A 27,948-nucleotide genomic window follows, 5' to 3' on the forward strand; every position below is an offset into this window, starting at 1 on the left:
AAAAAAACAGTCATGAGTTGGCGAGTTGCACATATATATATATAAAATTAGACCATTTTGTCGCAACATTCTTTTATTTAGTCGTGGTGTAACTTCTAGGCGCCTTGCTTGTATGGATCCTTCCTTGGACTTTGAAAAAAAAATCAGACCCTCTTCCTTTTGCAATGGGGGGGGGGCAGGCCGCCACTTTTAAGAGGAGGGGGGGTGTCTTCCAACCTCCCCCCCCCCCAGCGAGACCCACCCAGGAATCTTCCCAAATTCTGGAAAAATCTCATCCCTTTTTAAAATCAGCAAAGGGACCAAGAAAAAAGGATCTCCCCTCGCAAATTTAGCCAAAAGTTTTACAATTTCCCTCCCCACCCGCCGGGAAATTTCAAGGAACCGTCTAGAAAAGTCACCGTACCAATAGTTCTCTCAATTTTTTTTCTGAGGCTCTTGAGGACTAGAAACGTATCCTTGCGGGTCACAAAGCTCAGTTTTGACTTTCAATAGGCGCCCCCCCCTTTCGCTCAATTCTTACATACTGAGGCCCTCTTTATGTGGGACACGGAGCCACACCAGCCCCCTTCCACACCACCAACCCCACCAAACCAGTCGGTCCACAACGCTACTGATGGGAAAGTTAGATAATGTTAAAAAAAGATGCCAAAACCGGGGTTAGCTGACAATCCGTTTGTCTAACGAGGTGGGGGGGAGGATTTTTTTTTTTTTTTTGCCTTAGCAGTGAGAAACTATGCTAGGTTTATTTTTTTTTCCTTCTTTGCACCCCCAAATAAAACCTCCCTGCTAAGTGTTATAAAAAAAATTATTACTGGGGGGAGGAGAAAAAAATATCAGAATGGATAGGAGGGGGGGGGGGATGAAAGATAAGAAGAGGGGGGGGACCAGTTCGTTGGAAATTTGGCTGCAGGTTCCTTGCCCTGTTTTAAGTTCATGCCTTGGATTTTTCTGCACTTTCCTGCCTCTTGATTTCTCGTGCCTGGAACCGCTGGCTCAGCTCCGTGGTGAACACCGAACAGCAAGATCTCTGTGATCGGCAAAAGAGAGGAATGGGGGAGGGGGGGAGGGAAAGGAGGTTAAAAGGTGATATTCTTTAGGGAAAACTATATCCACAAAACAACTCAAAAAACAGTGTCAGGTATGAGTGGTAATAGTAATGGACTGTTCAGACACATAAACCAGTACAAAAATACAGTAGTACCTCTAGATACGAGCTGCTCCACATGCGAGTATTTCAAGATACGAGCCACGAGGGGAGAGAAATTTCTGTTCCAGTCCCGAGCTCAAATTCGGGATACGAGCCGAGCGTCCACTAGGTGGCGCAAGAATCCTTGCTTTTGGTTATCTCGGAGGGGAAAAACAACGTCTAAAGTTATTTGTTCCAGATACGAGTTGCTCGACATAGAAGCTCCCTTCTGGAACGAATTAGGCTCGTATCTAGGGGTACTACTCTATATATTACAGTGGTACCTCGGTACTCGACCACAATTCGTTCCAGAAGTGTGGTCGAGAACCGATTTGGTCGAGTACCAAATTTATTTATCCCATAGGAAATAATGGAAATGGATTTAATTGGTTCCCAGCCCCTGTTAACTCGCTGGGAACCAATTAAATCTATTTTCTTTAATTCCAATGGGATAAATAAATTCGCTACTCCAAGCTACAGGAAAGGTGGGGGCTGCTGCAATCTTGGCAGCTTTGGGGGGCTCCTTTCCTCATTGCTTCCTTTTATTACCTGTAAGCAGCTTCAAAAACTTTCTCCTTCCCTGTGGCTGCAACAGTGGCGATTTCCCTTCCAGTAGCAAGAGCGCCGGGAACGTCACGTAATGAAGGGAAGCTGCTTTGGCTCCACCTTTCCTGCAGCTTGGAGCTCTTAGAGAGCTCCTCAGCCCCCTGAAGCTGCCGGGATTACATTTCGGATAATGAACAAAATTTTCTCTGGCTGTTCGGTATCTGAATTTTTGTTCAGATACCGAAGCAAATTTTTGCCGAAAATTTTGTTCGTTATCCGAAATGTACGAGAAAGGAAGTGTTTGAGTACCGAGGTACCACTGTATATACGGTAAACCCTCGTTACTCCGCGGTTTATCTTTTGCGGATTCGCTACTTCACGGGTTTTCAAAGGGGGCTTAAATCCATTAAAAATGGAACGCATCCCCCACGAAAAACAAGGGATCACTGTACAGCAACAAGGTAGAATAATCTCTGTACACAAATACAATATCAATATCCAATACAAACCAATTAATATCCACACACAGTAACCATCAGTAAAAAAACTCCCCCCAAACAGGGACTCCATTGGCTCCCTCTTCTGGCCAACTATGATATAGCTCTTAAAGGTATATCATATAAACATACATTCCTTGTTTATATGTATTGTATAGTTACATACAGGGTACTGACAAAAGGTGTTTTTTCCCCAACACCCACCCTCCGTTTTTTTATTTAAAAACCCATAATAACATTTGGAGAAGGGAGAAGGGTGGCATACAAGTCTAATAAATAATCTCTAATACTAATAATAATACAGTGATACCTTGTCTTACAAACTTAATTGGTTCCGGGACAAGGTTCTTAAGGTGAAAAGTTTGTAAGATGAAACAATGTTTCCCATAGGAATCAATGGAAAAGCGATTAATGCGTGCAAGTCCAAAATTCACCCCTTTTGCCAGCCAAAGTGCCCGTTTTTGCGCTGCTGGGATTTCCCTGAGGTTCCCCTCCATAGGAAACCCCACCTCTGGACTTCTGTGTTTTTGCGATGCTGCAGGGGAATCCCACCAGGGGAATCCCAGCATCGCAAAAACAAGTGCTTCGCTGGCAACAGAAGTCCGGAGGTGGGGTTTCCCATGGAGAGGAGCCTCAGGGGAATCCCAGCAGCGCAAAAACGGGTGCTTTGCTGGCAACGGAAGTCCAGAGGCAGGTCATCCCAGTGGCGGCGGTGGGTTTGTAAGGTGAAAATAGTTTGTAAGAAGAGGCAAAAAAATCTTAAACCCCGGGTTTGTATCTCGAAAAGTTTGTATAACGAGGCGTTTGTAAGATGAGGTATCACTGTACTAATAATAATAATTTGGCAGCCTCTGAGAATGTCGGGTGATTCATATTGCAAAGCCCATCGAATAAATTGGGATGGGAATGTCAATTTCAATTAAGGGGGGGCATGATAGCAGTCTTCTGGTATTTGAGGGTCTGCCCCAAAGATGAGGAAGAGGTCAACTTATTCTCCAAAGCACCCGAAGGCAGGACAAGAAGCAATGGATAGAAACTAATCCAAGAGAGAAGCAAACTATGGAGAGGGGCAGCATACAAATCTAATAAATAAATAAAATAAAATAAAATAAACCTGGAACTAAGGAGAAATCTCTCCTTTAACCAGTGGAACTGCTTGCCACCAGAAGCGGGTGCTCCAACACTGGAGGTTTTGAAGAAGAAATCAGTTAAAACATTTGTGGGAAATAAGTCTAAAAGTCTCCCACTTCAGCAGGGGGCTAGACTAGAAGACCTTCAAGCTTTCTATTCTGATTGATTGATTGCATTTTTAAAAAGAAAACACCAATGATTGCAAAGTGTAGGATTCTGCAGGGGATTGAGGTTCATTTGTGGGGTTTCCTTTTGGAAAAAAAAATCTTGTTTTCTAGGAATTCAGATTTTTGCAGAAAGGCACAGGGAAGGGCAAGCGGTAATGGTCAAAGACCTCTGAGAAGGTTTTGAAAGCCAGTAAAGATGGAGAGGAGGGGGCAACAATTGAGCCTTCCGACACATTGGAGGACCCAATGAAAGGAGATTAAAAGAGACTAAAAATGACTTTTTATGAGAATATGTGAAAGGTTCAGACAAGAGGAAATGGTGGCTTAAACATAGGAACAGAAGATTGACGGCAGAAAAAGACCTACTGGTCCATCTAGTCTGCCCTTCTACTATTTCCTGTATTTTATCTTAGGATGGATCTATGTTTCTCCCAGGCATGTTTACATATAGTTCCTGTGGATTGACCAACCACATCTGCTGGAAGTTTGTTCCAAGCATCTACGACTCTCAGTAAAATAATATTTTCTCACGTTGCTTCTGATCTTTCCCCCAACTCACCCCAGATTGTGCCCCTTTGTTCCTGGGTTCACTTTCCTGTTAAAAACACTTCCCTCCCGAACCTTATTGAACCCTTTCACATATTTAAGTGTTTCCATCATGTCCCCCCCTTTCCCTTCTGTCCTCCAGATTATACAGGTTGAGTTCATGAAGTCTTTCCTGATATGTTTTATGCTTCCGACCTTCCACCATTTTTGTAGCCCGTCTTTGGACCCCTTCAATTTGATCCATCTCTTTTTGTAGGCGAGGTCTCCAGAACTGAACTAAACCTTTAAAGCTTTGGTGCTGCCCGTTTAGTGCTTGCAACATTAGTGGCCATTGGAAGTTAAAGCACTGGAGAAAAAATGACCTAGGAGCTTAAGCAAGAAATGTGGTAAAATGGAGTGCAATTCATGAGTAACTATCTCGCTTAGCAATAGAAATGCGGAGCTCAATTGCAGGTTGTAAGCTTGAGGACTATCTGCGTGTTATTAAAATGTTTGGATTCCCAGCATTCTCTGACGCTTCCCCCGCTAGCACGGGAGAAACAGAAGCCCGTTCACCTTCTCCTGGTCAGCCGTGCGACGGCTCCGCTTGGAGAGCTCCATCACGGCCAGCAGCATCCCCGAGACCAGGCCCAGTGCCAGCAGGAGGAAAATGCCCCCCAGACTTTGGGGCTTCAGAGGGCTCCACTTGTCGTGGTCTTCGTGGGAACAGCTGCTCTCCCACCATTTGCTGCGGAGGTAATCCAGGTCTCCAGATTCGCCGAGTTTCAGGATGGCCACGGAAAGTTTGCTGGTCCAGTGGGATCCTAAGAGAGAAAGAGAGGGAGAGGAAGAAAGAGAAAGATGGGGGGAGAGGGAGGGAGAGAGAAAGAGGGAGACAAAGAGAGGGAGAGAGAGGGAGAAATGGAAAGAGAGGGAGGGAGAAAAAAGAAAGGAGAGGGAGAGAGAAAGCGAGGGAGAGAAAGGGAGAGAAAGTAAGAAGTAGTGAAAGATGTAGAGAGAAAGGGAGAGAGAATAAGAGGGAGAGAGAAAGAGAGCACCAGAAAGGGAGAGAAAAAAAGAGAAAGGGAGAGAGAATAAGAGAGAAAGAGGGAGAGAATAAGAGAAAAGAGGGACACAAAGGGAGAGAGAAAGAGGAAGAGAGAGAAAGAGGGAGAGAATAAGAGAGAAAGGGAGAGAGAGAAATAGGGAGAGAGAGGGAGAGAGCGAAAGTGGGAGAGAAAGAGAAAGCGGGGGGAGAAAGAGAAGGAGAGAGAGCGAAAGAGGATTAGGGGGAGACAGAAGCAGCTGCACAGATGCTGGAGGAAATCTCAATCATGGTTGAGAGTCATCAGGAATTCTGCAGCATGCATAAAAGGGGAGTGTTTCATGCGGGAGTTATCGTTCGTGGTTTAACAGAGAAAGAGAAACAGATCCAGAGTTTTCTCTAAACCAACATCCCTGCTTCCTGGGAGAAACCCAGCCTTTGGACAATTGCTTTATGAAAAACTGTAGCTATTGCAAAAACTGTGAGTACCCTTGCTTCAGCCTAGTTCAGAGACATTATTTACAAATCTTCGGGAAGGGGGGGAGTTGGACACTGGTTATTGGCCTTGAAGTAACCCAGACTCTTTGGCAATAAGCATTCTTTTGTCGTAATTGAGGCCCTCAGCCAATGGGTTAAGGCTGTATATTTTGGTGTTTCGGAAACAAAATCAAACTACTTCGGTGTTTAATTTTGACTTTAATTACTGCTCAGCTGTCACGCCAAGCAGAAAAGTGATTATCTCCCCACCCTTCCACTATCTTTACCTTTTGGGGTTGCGATGCCAAAACCTCGGGCTCCCAGTACTTCCGTGGCCCGGATTAAGTTGCAGTGCTTGGCCACGGCGAGATCTTGCGAAATGGATTCTCCGATGAAGGCGTAATTGGAATCCAGCACCCGCCGAATGGCTTCCTGGTAACTCTCGGTCATAACGAATTCTGTCTTCATCATGGACTCGTAGATCATCTGCTGGACGGGACTGTTGGAATTCTGTGGGTACAAGCAGATGCTTGGTCCCCTGGCAGGACAAGGGTCATTTGGTGGGGGGAAGCATGCAAACGCAGCCGGCTTGGTGCAAATTCAGCGCCGCCTTCATTTGGCTGCTGAGTCTTATTTGCAAATTAGGATTTGGAACAGGCAACGTTGTTGGAGTCTGAAGTTTGGATCCAATTCAAGCTGCTTTTGAAGCAAGTCTTGAAATGGAAAAATTTGCCATTGCTCTTGAATCTACCAGGCAGGAATGGAAGGCAAGAATTCAGAAGAAGGCGTGTGAGTCCTGAAAAACTCCTGAACACTGTGTGTGTGTGTGTGTGTCTGTCTGTCTGTCTGTCTCTCACTCTCTCTCTCTCTCTCTCTATCATCTACCAGTGTCTGTCTATCTGCCTCTCTCTCCCACTCTCCATCCATCCATCCATCCATTCACCCACCCACCCACCCACCCACCCACCCACCCATATTTCTTTCTTTCTTTCTATCTATCTATCTATCTATCTATCTATCTATCTATCTATCTATCTATCTATCTATCTATCTATCTATCTATCTATCTATCTATCATCTATCTATCTATCTATCATCTATCTATCTATCTATCTATCTATCTATCATCTATCTATCTATCTATCATCTATCTGTCTGTCTGTCTGTCTGTCTGTCTGTCTATCTATCTATCATCTGCCTGCCTGCCTGCCTGCCTCCCTCCCTACCTACCTATTTACATCATCTAACTATCTATCACCTACCAGTGTCTGTCTGCAATCTATCTACCTATAAGCTACAGGTGTCTGTCCGTCCGTCCATCCACCCATCCATCTACATCATCTATCACCTACCAGTGTCTGTCTGTCATCTATCTATCTATCTATCTATCTATCTATCTATCTATCTATCTATCTATCTATCTATCTATCTATCATCTATCTATCTATCTATCTATCTATCTATCTATCTATCTATCTATCTATCTATCTATCTATCTATCTATCTATCAGCTACAGGGGTACATCCATCCATCCATCCATCCATCCATCCATCTATCTACATCATCTAACTATCCATCACCTACCAGTGTCTGTCTGTCATCTATCTATCTATTAGCTACAGGTGTCTGTCCATCCATCCTTCATCCCTCCCCCACCGGTGCCCTTTCCATACCAAACGTACTGTATTGACACGGGGGGGGGGGTAGTGGGGGTGTAAGTGGGCCTTACACCCCCACACCCCCACTAATTCTATACTGTGTGTTTGTAAGCCACCTAAACCTGCTGAGAGAGAGCAGGCGGCTAATACATTGTCTAAGCAATTAAACCCCAAGTGATGTAATGTGTCACCGCAGTTCCAACTCCCAGACGTCTTTGGGGGCCCTGTGCTGTCTGGGGGGATTCTGGGATGCCCAGTGCAGGACAAAAGCTGCTGTGGCCTTGTGGCAAATCCTGAGACGCTGAAAATACAAAACACATTCGGGGCGCTGTTGTGTTCCCGTATTCTTCCTTTCAGGAGCTAAGAGGATCTTGTGTGAACCCCGCGGCCAAAAGAGGAGATCCGCCCAGGTGGATCCGAGCGGCTGACCTTGAAATACTGGAGCGTGGAAGAGCCTTCCATCGTCCCGAATTCCAGCTTCTTCTGCTTCAACAGGTCTTCGAATTTCTCGATGGAGATGTGTTCGGCCGACGACTCCAAGACGAAGCTGAAGCCGGCGATGTAGGCCGACAGCACCACAATGCCAAACAGCCACCAGATGGCGGAGATGACCCGTACGGCAAGTGACTTAGGCGGAGGGATGGTGCCTGCGCGGGACAAAGGAGGGAGGGAGGAAATCGGAGCCCTTTCGGTTGTCTGCAAAAAATGTCAAGGTGGCCGAGACGCAAGGGAGGGCTACTGCTTGGACAGGGCTAGGGGGACGGGACACTGGGGTAGCAAAAATGGAGCTCCACTCCAGAGCACCCAATTTGCACTGAAAGATGTTGAAAGAAAATGCAGGGTGTCCTGCATAAGCCACATCCACAGTGTGGTAGTAAAAATTTTGGTAGCCCTTCACTGCCGAGACGCTAAGAATTAGAAACATAGAAACACAGAAGATTGACAGCAGAAAAAGACCTCGTGGTCCATCTAGTCTGCTCTTATACTCTTTCCTGTATTTTATCTTAGGATGGATCTATGTTTCTCCCAGGCATGTTTAGATTCAGTTCCTGTGGATTTACCAACCACATCTGCTGGAAGTTTGTTCCAAGCATCTACGACTCTTTCAGTAAAATAATATTTTCTCACGTTGCTTCTGATCTTTCCCCCAACTAACCTTAGATTGTGCCCCCTTGTTGTGTTCACTTTCCTATTAAAAACACTTCCTCCCTGTTGTGATTCCGTCTGAGGCCCCTCAGGGAACGGCTGATCCTCTGCCGGCTTCCTGCTCAGAGGGGGAGGATGAGGAACAGGAGGTTCAGGCAGACGGGGAGGAGGAATCTCAGGCTGAGGGAGAGGGAGGACAGCCAGAGTCCCCCGAGAGGGAACTCTCCCCAGCAAGCAGCCTGGATTCCTTAGATGAAAATGCACAAGCAATCATCGATCTCCGGCAGAGAAGAGCAACACAACGAAGGGGACAATTAGCCAGGTACTTTCAGCACTAAAGAGGCAACAGCTGGGTTTGGGTGTGGTGCTCTCTGGAAAGGCTGAAAAGGCAGACCCACCCTTCCTGGCTTGTGGAGTACAGTGATCCCTCGAGTTTCGCGTCCTCGAGCATCGCGAAAGGGCTATATCGCGAGTTTTCAACCCGGAAGTAAACTCCACCATCTGCGCATGCGTGCCCTTCCACGCATGCGTAGATGGTGGAGTTTCCCCGCCGGGCAGAGGCTTCCCTGGGTCTTCCCCCTCTTGCCCCGGTAAGACCCCAGCGGCGGCGCGAGCAACGGCGTGGGCTGGGGGGCGGCACGCGCGCGGGAAACCCCAGCTCCGCTTCCCAGCTGGGAAGCGGAGCCGGCAACAGCGTGGGCGGGCGGGCAGCGCGCGCGAGCTTGGGGACACCCCACCTCCGCCTCCCAGCTGGGAAGCGGAGCTAGGGTGTCCCCACCCCGCGCGCGTTGCTGGGGAAAGCGCGCGCGCTTGGAGACACCCCACCTCCGCCTCCCAGCTGGGAAGCGGAGCTAGGGTGTCCCCACGCGCGCGCGCGTTGCTGGGGAAAGCGCGCACGCTTGGGGACACCCCACCTCCGCCTCCCAGCTGGGAAGCGGAGCTAGGGTGTCCCCACCGCGCGCGGGTTGCTGGGGAAAGCGCGCGCGCTTGGAGACACCCCACCTCCGCCTCCCAGCTGGGAAGCGGAGCTAGGGTGTCCCCACCGCGCGCGGGTTGCTGGGGAAAGCGCGCGCGCTTGGAGACACCCCACCTCCGCCTCCCAGCTGGGAAGCGGAGCTAGGGTGTCCCCACCGCGCGCGGGTTGCTGGGGAAAGCGCGCGCGCTTGGAGACACCCCACCTCCGCCTCCCAGCTGGGAAGCGGAGCTAGGGTGTCCCCACCGCGCGCGGGTTGCTGGGGAAAGCGCGCGCGCTTGGAGACACCCCACCTCCGCCTCCCAGCTGGGAAGCGGAGCTAGGGTGTCCCCACCGCGCGCGGGTTGCTGGGGAAAGCGCGCGCGCTTGGAGACACCCCACCTCCGCCTCCCAGCTGGGAAGCGGAGCTAGGGTGTCCCCACCGCGCGCGGGTTGCTGGGGAAAGCGCGCGCGCTTGGAGACACCCCACCTCCGCCTCCCAGCTGGGAAGCGGAGCTAGGGTGTCCCCACCGCGCGCGGGTTGCTGGGGAAAGCGCGCGCGCTTGGGGACACCCCACCTCCGCCTCCCAGCTGGGAAGCGGAGCTGGGGTGTCCCCAAGCGCGCGCGCACCCCAGGCGCGAGCAACGGGGTGGGCGGGCGAAGGGCGGGCGGCAGTGGAAGTAAAAACACCATCTGCGCATGCGCAGATGGTGTTTTTACTTCCGCACCGCTACTTCGCTAAAAATCGATCATCGCGTGGGGTCCTGGAACGGAACCCTCGCGATGATCGAGGGATCACTGTATTATCTTTGGGAGTCCTGGGACCTCGCTGTGATCTTTGGCGTCTTGGAATTCTGGTTTGTGACTTTGAATACTGAAACCTTGGGGGACAAAGGTGTGGGTCTTATTCTCTACAGTGCTGGGTGTGCCAGCAAGAAGTCTGCTGTATTGTCTGGCCATCAGGACTCTGCTGTGAAGTCTCATAGCCTGCCTGTTGGGAAGAACAGGTTTTTCTCTGTGTTTATTTTTCAAACTATAAAGTGCTTTTGCTTTTACCAGCGTGTCTGGCTGCTTTTTCCAGTTGGTGTTGAAGTCTGGGGGCACCCAGACAGAACACTCCCCGAACCTTATTGAACCCTATAACATATTTAAATGTTTCCATCATGTCCCCCACTTTCCCTTCTGTCCTCCAGACTATACAGATGGAGTTCATGAAGTCTTTCCTGATCAGTTTCATGCTTCAGACCTTCCACCATTTGTGCAGCCCATCTTTGGACCCCTTCAATTTTATCCATCTCTTTTTGTAGGTGAGGTCTCCAGAACTGGACACAGTATTATTCCAAATGGGGTCTCACCAGCGCTCTATACAGCGGCATCACAGTCTCCCTCTTCCTGCTTGTTTTACCTCTAGCTTTAATTAACTTCAGGGCTGCAAAGATAAAGTTTGGAGCTGGATTGTTCACTTGCAGACATCTTGCAACCAAACTAGGTAACATCATCAATGGCTAGTGATATAAGTTACCGAGTCTGAGTACCAAGGATCCCTCAGTTCTCCTCCTCCTTCTCATTCCCCATCACTCTTTTTTCCTTCATTCTTTCCTTCTCCTTCTCTTCCTCCTCCTCCATTTGCAAATCCTACTCCCTCTTCTAGCACTGATGAAGTACCCTAGTTGGGCTGCAAGACGTCTACAAGAAAACATCTTCAAGGACTCTCACAGCTCTCCTTCTCCATCACTCCTTTTCCTTCTTTCTTTCCTTCACCTTCTCCCCCATCTGCAAACTCTACTTCCTTCTACCAGCAGCACTGATGGTGTACCCTAGTTGGGCCGCAAAACGTCTGCAGGAAAACAAGTGAGTTTAGAGACCGCCAAGGACCTTATATTCTACTCCTCTTCCCCTTTCTAAAAAATTGCACGTCAGGTTTTTTCTGAGGCTGCTGTAACTTGGAACGGTCACTAAATGGACTCTTGGACGTCCAGGACTACTTTTTTGGGGTGAATTTCCCCCCCCTCAAGCCGCACCCAAAATATAGAAAATCATCCAGCTCTATTGATGTCCCCAAACGAATTCTTTACAACTTTGATAAGCAAGAGAGAGAAAAATATATGTAATTTTTAATTTTGCAATGATGTTTAATATACACTGCTCCAATAAAGGGAACACTTAAACAACACAATATAACTCCATGTTAATCAAACTTCTGTGAAATCCAACTGTCCACTTAGGAAGCAACACTGATGGACAGTTTTACACGCTGTTGTACAGAACAAAGTATTCAATGAGAATATTTCATTCATTTAGATCTAGGATGGGTTATTTGAGTGTTCCCATTATTATTTTTTGAACAGTGTATTTCCTCCTATCTCTTCAACCCCCCAAGATCTCACTCAACTAGTAGGGCTTCATAAGATTCCCACAAGACCTTCCCCCTCCTGGGATCTCCTAGTAGTCTCCTTTCCCCAGGCAGTGAAGCAGATCCAACCTGGGTTGTTGTTGTTGTTATTATTATTATTATTATTATTATTATTATTATTATTATTATTATTATTATTTTGTGATCAGCCGAGGCTGGCGAAACAGCGGCCTTCAATTGGACTCCAAGGAGCAATAATTCAGACGTTGCCTACCGAACGGTCTTCAATTTTGGACCCTACCTTGCAGGGTGAGTGCTCCAGCACCAAACCACAGGCTGTTGAGGAAGGAGAAGTTATTTTCCCGGTTTTCGTTCCATTCCGAAGGGCTCATTCTAGGAAGAAGCAAAGCAAAGACTTTTGTGCTTTTGTGCTGGAGGAAGGGGTTCCTTAAGACCAGCCCTTTGTTCATGCTCAGGAGAACAGTTTGAACCTAGGCACAAACCACCCAAGGCACGGTGAACTCCGTGCCCCTGCCTTGCCAGTCTTAAAGAAAGCGATTTCCCTTTTGTCCAGCTTATTTATTTTTACATTCAATTTCATCATATTGTATTTATCTATATATACTGCTAAAAAAATAAATAAAGGGAACACTTAAACAACACAATATAACTCCGAGGAAATCAAACTTCTGTGAAATCCAACTGTCCACTTAGGAAGCGACACTGATTGACCATCAAGTTCACAGGCTGTTGTGCACATTCAACTTTGTACAGAACAAAGGATTCCATGAGAATATTTCATTCATTCAGATCTAGGATGTGTTTTTTGAGGGTTCCCTTTATTGTTTTGAGCAGTGTACATAGACTTTCTTACCAGTTGTCTTTGTCATAATCAGTAAACAAAGATATCAAGCCTAAATAACATTTTAGCTATAATACATGACTACAATACAGAGAGACTGCAGAGCTATTGCAGAGCATACATAGAGTAGCCATTAATAGCGAGTAGCCAGACAAAGAGAAACAGAGAGGGTGATTCAGAAAAATAAGCTATGAACTGCCAGTGTCTCGGTCTATCTCTCCATCCATCCATCCAACCACCCATCACCTACCAGTGTCTGTCGGTCTGTCTGTCATCTATCTATCTATCTATCTATCTATCTATCTATCTATCTATCTATCTATCTATCTATCTATCTATCTATCATCTACAGTGGTCTGTCTGCTAGTCTCTCCATCCATCCATTCATCCATCCATCTATTTATCATCTACCAATGTCTGTCTGTCTGTCTCTCCAAGTCTCTATCTTTCATTCTATTTTCCTACTACCTACCTACCTACCAACCAACCATATCTACTATCTATCTATCTATCTATCTATCTATCTATCTATCTATCTATCTATCTATCTATCTATCTATCTATCTATCCATCCATCCATAATCTAATCTAATCTATCTAACCTGCAGCCAATATATTGCCAACCCAACAGTTATGGACAGAGTCCTAACAAAACCACAACAAATATTTTCATTTGACAACATAAATTTGTGGTCGTAAGTTGTGCCGGTGGTCTTATTGTCCTCCTCCTGTGAATTTGATCACGTTTCTGTGTCCCGCCTGGCCTCTAACTTGGGCGAAGGAATCCCCTGGCTCTTGGGTCACTTTGAAATCGAAAGATGCTAGGAGGTGGGTGCGTGTTACTCACCTTCCGGCCAAGAAGAGGCACAGGCTGGAGAGCAGGTAAGCCAGGAGGATGCCGGCCCAGGTCTCCTTGGTGAAAGGGGTCAGGAAGTGGAAGAGGGAGGCGTCCTCCAGGGCTACTTCCTTCTCCAGCAGGATGCCGATGCCGGTGTGCAGGAAGGGCTGGGTGAAGTCCACCGCTTCTTCTCGGACCGACGTGATGGTCAAAGGAGCCACGGCCAGGTCAGCTTCCTGGGAGGAAGAGGAGGAGGAGGAGATGGGAGGACGGGGTTGAGGGCTGGGGGCATCCCAGAGGAGGAGATGACCCCTCATCCCAGACCCTGCAAACTTGCTCCTTTTTTCAGGGTGTCAGAAATAATTTTATTTCTTGAGATAATATTACAATGCGAGAAAATGGTCTGTAACCATAGGAAAGGCTGACGTAAGCCGTAATCAGTGTGTAATCATGGGTTTGCTAACTGTGCTGAAACCTGATTGGCCGTAACCTATATATAAGGAGTAACACCCTTGCATGGGTGTGGTTTGTTATGGAGTGGTTTGTTGTAGTGAGTGGTTTATGCTTAGTGGGTTTGTTATAGTGGTTTAGAGCTTAGTGGTTTGTGGCTGGTTGCAGTAGTGGATGTAATAGTAGTGTATGATAGTAGAGTGGTACCTCTACCTACGAACTTCATTCGTTCTGTGACCAGCTTCTTAAGTAGAAAAGTTTGTAACAAGACGCAATTTTCCCCATAGGAATCAATGTAAAAGCAAATAATGTGTGCGATTGGGGAAACCACAGGGAGGGTGGAGGCCCTGTTTCCTCCCAGGAGATTCCTAAAGAGGCCCCACGGAGGTTTCTCCCTGCCTTTTCCAGCCCTGTTTCCTCCCAGGAGATTCCTAGAGAGATCCTATGGAGGCTTTCCCCCGCCTTTTCTGGCCCTGTTTTCTCCCAGGAGATTCCTAGAGAGGCCCCATGGAGGCTTCTCCTCACCTATTCCGGCCCCGTTTCCTCCCAGGAGATTCCTAGAGAGACCCCACGGAGGCTTTCCCCCACCTTTTCCGGCCCTGTTTCCTCCCAGGAGATTCCTAGAGAGGTCTCACGGAGGCTTCTCCCCGCCTTTTCCAGCCCCGTTTCCTCCCAGGAGATTCCTAGAGAGACTCCACGGAGGCTTTCCCCCACCTTTTCCGGCCCTGTTTCCTCCCAGGAGATTCCTAGAGAGGTCTCACGGAGGCTTCTCCCTGCCTTTTCCAGCCCTGTTTCCTCCCAGGAGATTCCTAGAGAGGCCCCATGGAGGCTTCTCCTCACCTATTCCGGCCCCATTTCCTCCCAGGAGATTCCTAGAGAGGCCCCACGGAGGTTTCTACCTGCCTTTTCCGGCCCTGTTTCCTCCCAGGAGATTCCTAGAGAGACCCTATGGAGGCTTTTCCCTGCCTTTTCTGGCCCTGTTTTCTCCCAGGAGATTCCTAGAGAGGCCCCATGGAGGCTTCTCCTCACCTATTCCGGCCCCGTTTCCTCCCAGGAGATTCCTAGAGAGGCCCCACGGAGGCTTTCCCCCGCCTTTTCCATCCCTGTTTCCTCCCAGGAGATTCCTAAAGAGACTCTATGGAGGCTTTTCCCCGCCTTTTCTGGCCCTGTTTTCTCCCAGGAGATTCCTAGAGAGGCCCCACGGAGGCTTTTCCTTGCCTTTTTCTAAATAAGAACACCCGTTTCTTATCTAGAAAAGTTCATAAGTAGAGGCGTTCTTAGGTAGAGGTACCACTGTATTGTTTATTTAGAGATACATTTTGCTAAGAAGAAAAGTAAAAGATATTTTTACAAGAAAGCATTTGGTTCAGTGTTTTTCATTCAAGACTTTAATTAGGTATAGTTGTGAACTGTGGCTAGTTGGTGGGGTTACCATCCACATGCGCAAAACTCTCCCCCAACAGGGGGGGGGGAAGATAGAAGGAGAAAGAGTGGGTGTGGCGGCCTAGAGGCGAAGCTCTCGCCTCCAAATCAGGAGGCTTGTGAGTTCGATCCTAGGCAGAGGCAGATATTTCCCTCTCTGGGCAAACTGAGAAATATATCTGCTGAACAAAACTCCGCAATGGCGAGAGGGAAAGGCAGTGGGCCAGTAAAGAACACTCTGGTAGCTCTATTCAGCTGCCCAAGATTCCACCCCGCAAGGGATGATGGCGTCATTAAAAGAAAAAAAAGATAGAAGGGAGAAATATTGATAAAAGAGGAAGGAAGAAGGCCTTGGCAGAAGAAGGGAAGGAGTGAAGTCTAGAAGCTGAAGGGGGCAAAATGTTCCTGAGGTCAAGAATTACAAGATAACTGCTGTGGCCTGCTTGCGTCTTACGCAATTAGTAATGGACCCAGAGGACTCAGAAACTGTGGATGTGTGGTACAGGCGTCCAGTGTTCCTGGCACCCGAGACTGACAACGAGGAGGAGATGGTGTCAGAGGCTGTAGAGCAACCAGGGCCTTCTACATTTCCTGAAATGAGTGACTCAGGAGAAGAGGATGAACCTCTTTGGGATGCTAGGGTTCGCAGGGCCTCTAGGAGGTATGAGTGGTTACTCAGGAGGAGGTTTACTTGTGAGTAGCACTGCTGACTACTGGGCCATGCCCTCAAGCTATTTAAGATGGAGGCATGCGTCACTTTAGTGCGGAGAACAACATCGTTCATCTTAGAGATCTAGTTTCCGTTTCTGTATTTCGGATTGTGCTTTAAAAAGTCTACATTCTTGGCTTCCTTAATTTGGCTTCCAGCCAAATTCTGTAAGTCGACGATAAGAAAACCTACTGCAATCCAGTAGTTGTGTTATATGAATATGAAATATAAAATATGACAACTTCATATAATAATAATAATAATGATGATAATAATAATAATAATAGCAGCTATCTATCTTAACTATATTGTTTAGGAACTCTGTTTACCAAACTGGTTGTGTGAATGTCGCTTTACCGTGACATCCATATGGGATGTGTGAGTGTGTGTGTATGCGTGTGGGTGTGCCTGACACTCTCCCAGTTTGAGGAGCATCCCTTCCAGCGAAATCTTACCTTCCTCAAAACTTCTCCAATCATGCCCGACCAATTCCCGTTCGCACCGAGACGTCCGTATTTCCCGTCCTTCACGATGCTGACTTTGTACTTGAAATGAATCATTTCCGACAGTTTCTCCAGCAGGTCAATGCAGTAGCCTTCTAACCCGGAACCCTTGACCATCACGTAAGGGTCTTCCTGTGGTGGGGTTGTCAAAGCAAGGGAAATATTTATTTCTGACCGGCCTGTCAGGCTTCCAAGGAATAGACCCATATCAAACAGAACTCCCAGGAAGGTACATTCCTCTCAAGAACAACTTGATTGGATATATCATATTGGCACAGGGCAGTGAAAACCGACTCTGAAAGTTCCCGTGGTTTTCGCCTCATTAAAAGTGAAAGTTTCCCCACCCCCTTTTCCAAACAATCAGTCACATGTTCCAATCAAAGGGGCTATCCGGTTCCCTGGCAACGTTGCACCTCCTCTCTTCAGCCACCTGTGCGAATGACCTTGGTTCTCAGGAAACTATTTTGCTTTGACTACAAACCCCCAGATATCTCTATTCGCCCCTCCCTATCCCTCGTAATACTGAAGCCTCCAAAATGGCCTCAGTTGGGCCAGCTTTAGAGTTGACACAGCTCCTTCTATCGCCCCGGGTGCGGAAAGTGATACCCCATCCCTGCATCACTCCGTCCCCTGGCCTTCAAAGATGTTATGAACATCCTTGAACTTATTTTTATTTATTTATTTATTGGATTTTATATGCTGCCCCTCTCCAAGGACTTCCCTCCTATGTCATGTTCGGGGCATCGTCAGGGCCACAAAAATGTTGTGTCTCCCCTAAGAGATTGGGGATCACCCCAATAATCATAAGACAATCTCCTTCAGGTTCAACCAGACAATGGGTTGAGGAGAGGGCTTTTTATTAAGCATACAGGTCATCCTTGACTTACAACAGTTCACTTAGTGACCATTAGGGGTTACAACGGCACTGAAAAAAAGCGACCTAGGACCGTTTTTCGTGCAGCGTCTCCATGGTTGTGTGAGTTACATTTGGACACTGGGCAAGGGACTCTCATTTTATTAACAGCTGCAGTAATTTGTGTTAGTATACTGTATGTTGGGTGTTGCAATACATAGTCTAACAATGTAAGTTTAAGACTGTACCTTTAAGAGACATGTGCTGTTTGGACATAAGAGGAAACCAGCAATGTTCCTCTCGGGGGAGTTTATACTAGAGAGATTTATATTTGCTGTGTGTATATTTTGCTGTGTGCGATAACCTGGTTTGTAAACCATTACAGTAGTACCCCTAGATACGAGCATAATTCGTTCCATAAGGGAGCTTGTATCTCGAGGCACTCGTATCTGGAACAAGTTGTTTTTCCCCTCCGAGATAACCAAAAGCAAGGATTCTTGCGCCACCTAGTGGAAGCTCGGCTCGTATCCCGAATTTTAGCTCGGAACTAGAACAGAAATGTCTCTCCCCTCCTGGCTCGTATCTTGAAATACTCACATGTAGAGCAGCTCGTATCTAGAGGTACTACTGTATTAGGATTATATGTGTATGATATTGGACTGTGTAACTATTATTGTTTATTTGCCTATCTGTATATAATAATATTGTTCTATTTTGTACTGTCTGATTCATTGACTGCCTAACCCACATTGCTACATTAACTCTAGTTAAAAGTTTGTTGAAGATTTATTATATTACCTAGACATTCTAACAATTTGCTTAACAATGGTGGCGACAGAGGTCATAAAAACGGAGTGAAATTCACCGAAGAAATGTCTCGCTTAGCGATTGCCTATCATCTATCTATCCATCATATACCTGTATCTATTCTGGTCCTAAGTTCAGACCTACATGTATATGAATGTCGTAATCCCCAACAGGGATTCTGAGCTGTTTGCCCAGCCAACCCCACCCTCACCCTTACCAGAATAGTTGTCACGTAGACCATTGGTCCATCGGCCCACTCCTGCAAACAGAACATTTCAGAAAATTATCTGCGTGCTCAAAGAAGGAAAGATAAATCACACACAGTGTTATGTTGTGACAAGTGTTGTGTTGGAAGGGATCTTGGAGGTAACCTAATCCAGCCTCCCGCTCAAGCAGAATAACAAGAGTTGGAAGGGACCCTGGAGGTCTTCAATACCAACCTCAAGCAGGATAACAAGAGTTGGAAGGGACATAGAAACATAGAAGACTGACGGCAGAAAAAGACCTCATGGTCCATCTAGTCTGCCATTATACTGTTTCCTGTATTTTATCTTACAATGGATATATGTTTATCCCAGGCATGTTTAAATTCAGTTACTGTGGATTTACCAACCACGTCTGCTGGAAGTTTGTTCCAAGGATCTACTACTCTTTCAGTGAAATAATATTTTCTCACGTTGCTTTTGATCTTTCCCCCAACTAACTTCAGATTGTATCCCCTTGTTCTTGTGTTCACTTTCCTACTAAATACACTTCCCTCCTGAACCTTATTTGACCCTTTGACATATTTAAATGTTTCGATCATGTCCCCCCTTTTCCTTCTGTCCTCCAGACTATACAGATTGAGTTCATTAAGTCTTTCCTGATACGTTTTATGCTTAAGACCTTACACCATTCTTGTAGCCCGTCTTTGGACCCGTTCAATTTTGTCAATATCTTTTTGTAGGTGAGGTCTCCAGAACTGAACACAGTATTCCAAATGTGGTCTCACCAGTGCTCTATATAAGGGGATCACAATCTCCCTCTTCCTGCTTGTTATACCCTCTAGCTATGCAGCCAAGCATCCTACTTGCTTTTCCTACTGCCCGACCACACTGCTCACCCATTTTGAGACTGTCAGAAATCACTACCCCTAAATCCTTCTCTTCTGAAGTTTTTGCTAATACAGAACTGCCAATGCAATACTCAGATTGAGGATTCCTTTTCCCCAAGTGCATTATTTTACATTTGGAAACATTAAACTGCAGTTTCCATTGCTTTGACCATTTATCTAGTAAAGCTAAATCATTTACCATATTACAGACCCCTCCAGGAATATCAACCCTATTGCACACTTTAGAGTCATCAGCAAATAGGCAAACCTTCCCCTATGTCACTCACAAACATATTAAAAAGAATAGGACCCAGAACAGACCCTAGTGGCACACCGCTTGTAACCGGTCTCTGCTCAGAATACTCGCCATTAACAATAACTCTCTGATGTCTATGCTTCAGCCAGCTTGAAATCCACTGAACTATCCAGGGATTAAGTCCAATCTTCACTAATTTATCTATCAGCTCTTTATGTGGAACTGTATCAAAGGCTTTGCTGAAGTCCAGATAGGCAATATCCACGGCACCACCTTGATCCAACACCTTTGTGACATAGTCAAAGAAATCAATGAGATTAGTCTGACATAATTTGCCTTCAGTAAAGCCATGCTGATTTGGGTCCAATAAGTTATTGTTTTTTAGGTGCTGATTTACCCTCTTTTTGGGCTAGATGACCACCGCAGTGGTCATCTAGCCCAACCCTCTGCTCAAGCAGGAGAACCTACACCATTTCAGACAATTCATCTCCAATCAGCTGCTTCATAAACAGAAATTGTGTGACGTCTTGTGAGGGTTTGTCTCCTGAGTAATTTGTGTTTTCAGGGGAGTGCGTGTGTACCTATGGCAGGAGAAATGCCTTTACTTCCCCACCCTCCCATCTGTTAGAACACTGTTTCCCAACCTTGGCAACTTGAAGAGATTTGGACTTCAACTCCCAGAGTTCCCCAGCCAGCATCCGCTGGCTGGGGAATTCTGGGAGTTGAAGTCCAGATCTCTTCAAGTTGCCAAGGTTGGGAAACACTGCGTTAGAAGTTACAGGCCACGTCAGTATGTTGAGAAAAATCGATACTGACCTTCTGGCTGGAATCCCCTTCAGCAGCGTCTGAAAAATACGGGAAGGAGAGGAAATAATTTTGCTATAAACAGCTGCAGTTTTACAACCTTGTGTCTCGCTGGAGGAAGGCCATAGAACGGGATGGAGATTACGTGGAAAAAATAGGGAGCGTAGAAGAAACACCATTCTTTCTTGTGTGTTAAGTTTCATTGTGTTCAATAAACAATTGTTGAAGAAGAAAAAAAGTGGTGCATTACTTTCTGGGCGACCCTTCGTATTTATAGGGGGGGAGGGAAGAAATGTTCATCCATTTTGCCTCTGCTGGCTTGAGCCGAACTCTTGAATTATCTGGCTATAAAGGGCCTTTTTAAAAAAAAAACTTTTCCAGCCCGTTTGCATCTCCCCATGGGAGCTGGAGAGCGGCCCAAAGACGCCCCTTGTCTTCTTTTCAACAGCCGCCTGCTCGAGCCAGCAGGACTTCCCTTGGCCTCCTTTCGCAACCCCTGTGCTGGAGCGGTGCAAGGAAACAAGGAGGCTCATTGAAGATTTTGGCAGCATCAACGGTTTTGGGCGGCCTGGGACAGGAATTGTAAAAAATGCCTGCGAGGATTATTGGGGGTGGGGGTGGGATGGGGGACGACAACAAAAAACCAGGAGGGAAAAAATAAATAAAAGAACCGGCCCTTTGAAAAAGGAGCCGTAAATAATCGGCAGCGGTAACAGTCCGGGAGCTCTCCACAGGAGCGATTGTTCAGCACCCAAATCCGACATGGGTTTTGGATTTATTTCGAGCTCCTAAGCAGCGTTGGGAGGAAACGGCCTCCAATGCTGAAAATTAAGTACAGTGGTACCTCTGCTTAAGAACTTAATTCGTTCCGTGACCAGGTTCTTAAGTAAGTTTGTAAGTAGAAGCAATGTTTCCCATAGGAATCAATGTAAAAGCAAATAATGTGTGCAAACCCATTAGGAAAAAAATAAAAGCTTGGAATTTGGGTGGGAAGAGGAGGAGGAGGAAGAAGAGGAGGAGGACAGTCGCTGCCCAGAGCGAAGGGAGCATTTCTTTTCTCTGGGCGCTGGCAGAGGTTTATTCCCTCTCCAAGTGCCCAGAGAAAGGAAAACACTTTGTTCGCTCTGGACTGCCAAAGCTTCCTTAAGCACCACCGAAAGGCTCCTCTGGCAGCCCAGAAAAGCCCGAGATGGCCGGGATTAAAGGGGGAATGGCAGGAAACTGGCCTGGCTTTCGTGCCGCTCTCTAATTTCCTGAGAAATTTTTCCGAGCTCGGGTTCTTAAGTAGAAAATGGTTCTTAAGAAGAGACAAAAAAATCTTGAAGACCCGGTTCTTATCTAGAAAAGTTCTTAAGTAGAGGCGTTCTTAAGTAGAGGTACCACTGTCCTGGAAAGGAGGGGGAAATAATGCTGGTTTTTATACGGGTATTCCTTGAACTTACACGACGGTTCGTTGCTGAGCAAGACGGTTAGTGACGAGAGTTTGGGCCTGTTTTACAACTTTTCTTGCCGTGGCCATTAAGTGAGTCGCTCCAGTTGTTAGTCACACGGTCGTTAACTGAATCTGGTTCCCCTCCTTGACTTTGCTGGTCAGAAGGTCATGTGACCTCCCAGGGCAGTGCAGCGGTCATAAATGTGAATCAATTGACAAGAGTCCGAATTTTTGATCACGGAGATGTGGCAAAAAGTATGAAAAATGGTAGTACAGTAAATCACTTTTTGCCCTGCCATTTCAACTTTCAACAGGCATTAAATAAAGAAATTGTTAAGTTAAGGGCTATCTATATTATTATTATTATTATAGTAGTAGTAGTAGTAGTAGTAGTAGTAGTAGTAGTAGTAGTATACCACCTAACTGGATGGGCGACTAAAAAAAATAACATTTTCACTCACTTTGCATCCTGAAGTTATTGGGTGATGCAATGACATTCCAAATATATACTTTTCTGTGTCATTTCATCTATAATTGACTTTGAAGTAGGGAGGGAGGGAGGGAGGGAGGGAGGGAGGAAAAATGAAAGAGAAGGAAGGAAGGGAGGAAGGGAGGAAGGAAGGAAGGATGGAAGAGAGAAAGGTAGAAGAATGAGGGGGGGAGGAAAGGAGAAGGAAGGAAAGAAGGAAGGAAGGAAGAACAGGAAAAAGTGGGAAGGAAGTAAAGAGGAAGAAAAGGAAGGAAGGAATGAGGGAAAGAGAAAGGAAGGAAGATGAGAATGGGACAAAGGGGGAAGAAGGAAGGAAGGAAGGAGGATGAAAACAGGAAAAAGAGGGTAGGAAGTAAAGGAGGAATAAAAGGAAGGAAAGAATGAGGGAATGAAAGAGAAAGGAAGGAAAGAATGAAGAACAGGAAAAGGGAGAAGGAAGGAAGGAAGATGAGAATGGGACAAAGAGGGAAGGAAGGAAGGGAAATTTTGACAGAGAAAGGTCAAATCTGTCATCTAAATGACCAGGGGGGAAACATGACTTAAATCCAGAATAAGACCAAGGTATGTGGCATTAATCCGGGCAAACACTCCCCAATTCTTGGCAAAGTCCCCTCGAACAGGAAAGCTGCTGGTTCCCCATTTGGGGACTACATGGCATAGAACAAAAGGTGGAGATAAACTTTTCAGGTTCTTGTTGAAGCCACTCTGAGAGGCGGAGAAAAAAGACCTCCGTAAATGAAAGAGAATTTAAGCTCAAGGCGAGATTTCACTGACATCAAACCTGAATTTGTGGTTATTTGTGTTTGCTTACATTCCAGCTGCTGCAAAAGTACAGTAAATCTTTTTTATTATTATTTTTGCTCAAGGCAACACAAAACACTCAACAAGACAAGTTCCCCGCCAGCCAATTGAAACCTGACCACTAAACTCTTAAAGTTAGTTTAAATAATTGAAATAAAGCCAAAGCTCAGCCGTTAGTGAGATCAAAATCCCTTCGTTCAACTATTTTAAAACTTCGAATCTGAGCCCATCAAAAAGAAATGCATCTTCTACGTTTTTGCAGAAGTGGGGGAAAGTCCCATTGGGATTGGGAGGCATAGAAATCAAATTAATTAAATTAATTAAAGATTGGAGAGTGTTTATCTGGCAGAGCCCAGGGAGAGTCCAAATTTAGGGTTACAAACAGAACTGATGAGGTTTTTGACACCTGTTAGAAATAGATCTGGAAGAAGACAAATATTCATCAGGCGGTCCATCATCTCTGATTTAATTAATTTAATCAAGAGGAAGAACCCTTTCCAAAAATTAAATAAATAAAACAAACAGCCCTGTTCCACATTACTATTCGCCTGGCTTTTTAGGTCTTTTTCACAAAGTCGACATGTTTTTTTTAAAAAAGAAATTAACGGATAACATTGTTATCTGTCAATGGGGGCGTTTACTTCTTTATTTAAGATATTTAAGATGATTAAAATGTAGAAAGTGTTTCCTCTTTCTACATAACCGTGGGCAATCTCAGTCCTGAAAAACACACTTGCAATTTAGGCAATTTTTTATTTATTTATTTTATTTATTTATTTTTATTTATTTTATTTGTTGGATTTGTATGCCGCCCCTCTCCGGAGACTCGGGGTGACTAACAGCAATAATAAGACAGCATATAATAATAATCCAATACTAAAAACCATTAAAAACCCATTATAATAAAAACCAAACAGACATACAGACATACCATGCATAAAATTGTAAAGGCCTAGGGGGAAAGGGTATCTCAATTCCCCCATGCCTGGCGGCAGAGGTGGGTTTTAAATAGCTTACGAAAGGCAAGGAGGGTGGGGGCAATTGTAATCTCTGGGGGGAGTTGGTTCCAGAGGGCCGGGGCAACCACAGAGAAGGCTCTTCCCCTGGGTCCCGCCAAGCGGCATTGTTTAGTTGACGGGACCCGGAGAAGACCCACTCTGTGGGACCTAACTGGTGGCTGGGATTCGTGCAGCAGAAGGCGGTCCCGGAGATGGTCTGGTGCCATGAAGGGCTTTAAAACACACTTGCAATTTAGGCAATTTTTTAATTGCCTATATTACTTTTCAAATGTTGAGCATAATTCAATGAGGAGGATGTGGACTCTAGCGTTGTGCGAGAGGGGATAAAGTTCAGATTTTTTTTTCCTTCTCACCTGTCCATTTAGGTTGTCCAAGCAAAAGGAAGGCAGCGCAAAAGATGAAGCCAAAAGCTTTGCCCATCACGGTGCAGAATTTTCTACTGGATGGCCCTCTGTCAAAAGAAAGCAAATAAATGAATAAATCGCATGGTGAATTAAGAGTATATTTATTTATTCGATGTCATTTCAGTGGGGCCAGCCATGAAGACTTCACGCGATTTAAACCAAGCCTTTTAAGCAAATATTTGGAATAATTTTGGCAGGCAGCTAAATCTAGTCTGCAGCAATGGGGTAGCGTAGCTTGACTGTATTCAACATTTTTATATATATATATAGTAATCCTATGCGGTTCACCTTTTGCGGATTCGCTACTTCACGGGTTTTCAAACAAGGCTTAAATCCATTAAATCCATTGAAAATTTTAAATGCTTTAAAAATTCATAAAATTCTTCTACAGTACTACTGTACTCTATTAAAGAAACTGGTAGGATATCACACGTAGTTCCAGCTGAGAAAACATTATAGAATGACAGTTTAATGCAAAGGGTGGGTTTTAAAAGTCCAAATACTTGTTAAATACAGTGATCCCCCGCTCTTTGCGAGGGTTCCGTTCCAGGACCCCCCGCAACGAGCGGGTTTTCGCGAAGTAGCGCTGCGGAAGTAAAAACACCCTCTGCGCATGTGCAGAGGGTGTTTTTACTTCTGCAGCGCTAGCGAGGAGCCTAAGATTGGGGGCGGCGCGGGTGTTTTAAAACATCCCCGCCGACATGAGGGGCTCGCTAGCACACCCCCAAACCCGGGTTGGGGGTTCGGGGGTGTGCTAGCGAGCCTCCCATGTCGGCGGGGATGTTTTAAAACACCCGCGCGACTTTCCAATGAGTCCCGAAGACAAACGCGTTGTCTTCGGGACTCATTGGAAAGTCGCGCGGGTGTTTTAAAACATCCCCGCCGACATGGGAGGCTCGCTAGCACACCCCCGAGCCCCCAACCCGGGTTTGGGGGGTGCTAGGAAGCTCCCATTGTTGGCGGAGACCTTTTAAAACACTCGCGCGGCTTCCAAACCGAGTCCTGGAAGCCGCGCGAGTGTTTTAAAAGGTCTCCGCCAACAATGGGAGCTTCCTACCACCCCCCAAACCCGGGTTGGGGGCTCGGGGGGGGTGCTACGAAGCTCCCATTGTTGGCGGAGACCTTTTAAAACACTCGCGCGGCTTCCAAACCGAGTCCTGGAAGCCGCGCGAGTGTTTTAAAAGGTCTCCGCCAACAATGGGAGCTTCCTACCACCCCCCAAACCCGGGTTGGGGGTCCGGGGGGCGCTGTCTCTCGGCGCTTTCGTGCTGAGTCCGGGAGCGAACTCGCTCCCCGACTCAGCTGGAAAGCGCCGAGAGACAGCGTGGACAGGCCCGTTCCTTGGCGCTGTCTCTCGGGGCTTTCCAGCTGAGTCGGGGAGCGAGTTCGCTCCCGGACTCAGCACGAAAGCCCCGAGTGACAGCGCCAAGGAACGGGCCTGTCCACGCTGTCTCTCGGCGCTTTCCAGCTGAGTCGGGGAGCGAGTTCGCTCCCGGACTCAGCTGGAAAGCGCCGAGAGACAGCGTGGACAGGCCCGTGCGGCGAGAATGAACGGCGTGGGCGGGCGAAGGGCGGGCGGCAGCGAGGAGTTTGCGTGGGCGGTGGGGAAACTCCTCGCTGACGCCAGCAAGAGGGGGAAGACCCAGGGAAGCCGCTGCCATCTACGCATGCGTGCCCGGCACGCATGCGTAGATGGTATTTTTGACTTCCGGGTTGAAAAATAGCGAAGTACCCTATTCGCAATGGTTGGGGACGCAATAAACGGGGGATCACTGTACATAAAAAAACTATCTTTCCTCTACTTCACGGAAATTCGTTTTTCATGGGTGGTTTTGGAACGCATCCCTCGCGAAAAATGAGGGATCACTGTCTATATATTTAGAGGTGGAATTGTAGATGGAGAATTGATTGAATACAAGGATGAAGGCGACAATATATGTTTCTGTGACTATGGGAGGAAGTGAAATTTCTAATTTTAAGAAGGGTGGGGTTTTAATTCCTGTGGAAATCTGCATTTCCAAACGGTCAATGTGAAAGGAAGGGCAAAGAATAAATTTTATTTATTTACTTATTTATGTATTTATGTATTTATTTAGTCCAATACACAATGAGGGTTTTAGTGGGTATATATCTATATACACATAGTAAAATACATGATGAAGGTTATAGATTCTTGCAACCATTGGGATCTAAATGGAGAAGCCCATCCAGCCTACATTACATTTTGGAGACCTATTTATTGGTCTTGAACCAAAGCCACTATCTCTGTACAAAAGCAGGATATTGTAGTGAAAACGTTCGAAAATGAAAACTTTCTTCTGGCTGAACAGTTTTGTAAAGACTCTAAAGTCATCGTTATCCAGCGGGAGATTAAGCAGAAAAGATTTTAAACTGCATTTAATATATATATAAAGTGAAGGATACTTGTTGCGCCATCCTCACTCCTAAGATAGCAACTGATTCAAATGGATTTGAAAATGACGCAAATAATTTTCCTTTCCTTTCTCTTTCCTCCCTCTTTCCTTTCCTTTCTCTTCCCTTCCGTTACTTTCCTTTCCATTCCTTCTTCCTTTCCTTTCCTCCATTTCTCTTTCCTTTCCTTTCCTTCCTTTTCCTTCCTCCTCCTTTTCTTTCCATTCCATTCCTTCTTCCTTTCCTTTCCTCCCTCTTTCCTTTCCTTTCCATTCCTTCTTCCTCCTTTCCTTTCCTCCGTTTCTCTTTCTTTTCTATTCCTTCCTTCCTTTCCTTCTTCCTTCTCCTTTCCTTTCCTTTCTTTTTTTTCAATTCACACTCAAAGCAAAGACAAAAAACCAAACTACTGGGTATCCTTTTTCGTTTGCTTTTGGTATTCCATTATTATTAAGATAAAATATATCAGTTAAAGGGATGATTTCAGCAAGACCCTCGCTGCTTGTCATTTCTCTTCTGCCCTCTCCCTGGAAATTTTTTCTACTGACTTTTGATGCAAACTTTTTTGCTCGAAGCCAAAATGGAAAGAAATTCCAAGCTGCTGAAGTTTTATTCAATCGCACTTCCCTATTCCTTCCTAGGTGGGGTGGGGGTGTTGAATGAACCTGGAAAGTGCATTGCAAAAACCTTTTAAGGGTGGGAAAAGAGTTTTCCAAGAGAGGAGAGGAAAGGAGAGGAGAGGAGAAGAATCATAGAGGAGAGAAAGAAAGAAAGAGGGAGAGAGAGAGAGAGAGAGAGAGAGAGGTCTCACTTACCGTCGGTGGTACCTTCAGCAGAGAGAGAAGAGCTCCTGATCTGTGGCAGCAGAAGGCAGCCGGCGCTGATGAGCCGCTTTGGAGCAAAATGACCGCATCAATCAGCCACAGGGTCCAATTTGGGAGAGAGGAGGAGTTGGGGAGGGGTGGAGGGGGAGGCTGGGGAAATTTGAAGAGGGGAAGTATTGTTCTCCCTTCTCCTCGGCCTCCTTCGGGCCCAGAGGGGGTGAAAACGGGCCCCCTTCCCATATGTGCAGATAACGGAACAACAAGAGTTGGAAAGGGGCCTTGGGAGG

General features: G+C 46.3%; 1 protein-coding gene across 2 annotated transcripts; it reads right to left on the reverse strand.

Moving 5' to 3' along the window:
* Positions 1–55: 55 nt before the first annotated feature.
* On the reverse strand, positions 56–27,707 carry LOC139171181 (probable glutamate receptor). 2 transcript variants are annotated; one of them, XM_070759093.1, is made up of 11 exons: positions 27,653–27,707; positions 24,378–24,475; positions 20,295–20,323; positions 18,347–18,388; positions 16,422–16,601; positions 13,395–13,621; positions 11,987–12,078; positions 7,663–7,880; positions 5,862–6,084; positions 4,629–4,876; positions 56–1,027 (listed from the first exon to the last, which is right to left on the reverse strand). In XM_070759093.1, the coding sequence occupies exons 2-11, from the start codon at positions 24,442–24,444 to the stop codon at positions 932–934; spliced, it is 1,422 nt and encodes a 473-aa protein (XP_070615194.1). In that variant the 5' UTR covers positions 24,445–24,475; positions 27,653–27,707; the 3' UTR covers positions 56–931. The 2 variants fall into 2 exon arrangements, with proteins under 2 accessions (XP_070615194.1, XP_070615195.1); XM_070759094.1 differs by lacking the exon at positions 27,653–27,707 and having other exon boundaries at positions 24,378–24,496.
* Between the last annotated feature and the right edge of the window lie 241 nt (positions 27,708–27,948).

This window comes from Erythrolamprus reginae, chromosome 8 (genome assembly GCF_031021105.1).
Source record: "Erythrolamprus reginae isolate rEryReg1 chromosome 8, rEryReg1.hap1, whole genome shotgun sequence".
NCBI classification, from domain to species: Eukaryota; Metazoa; Chordata; class Lepidosauria; order Squamata; family Dipsadidae; genus Erythrolamprus; species Erythrolamprus reginae.

Bases quoted from the DNA above. Each gene is read 5' to 3' on its own strand.
- LOC139171181 (XM_070759093.1), bottom strand. From the start codon at position 24,444: ATGGGCAAAGCTTTTGGCTTCATCTTTTGCGCTGCCTTCCTTTTGCTT. The intron at 18,389-20,294 runs GTCAGTATCGAT...TTCTGTTTGCAG, and splicing joins AAGGGGATTCCAGCCAGAAG to GAGTGGGCCGATGGACCAAT. The intron at 13,622-16,421 runs GTAAGATTTCGC...TCTTCCTCCCAG, and splicing joins TTGGAGAAGTTTTGAGGAAG to GAAGCTGACCTGGCCGTGGC.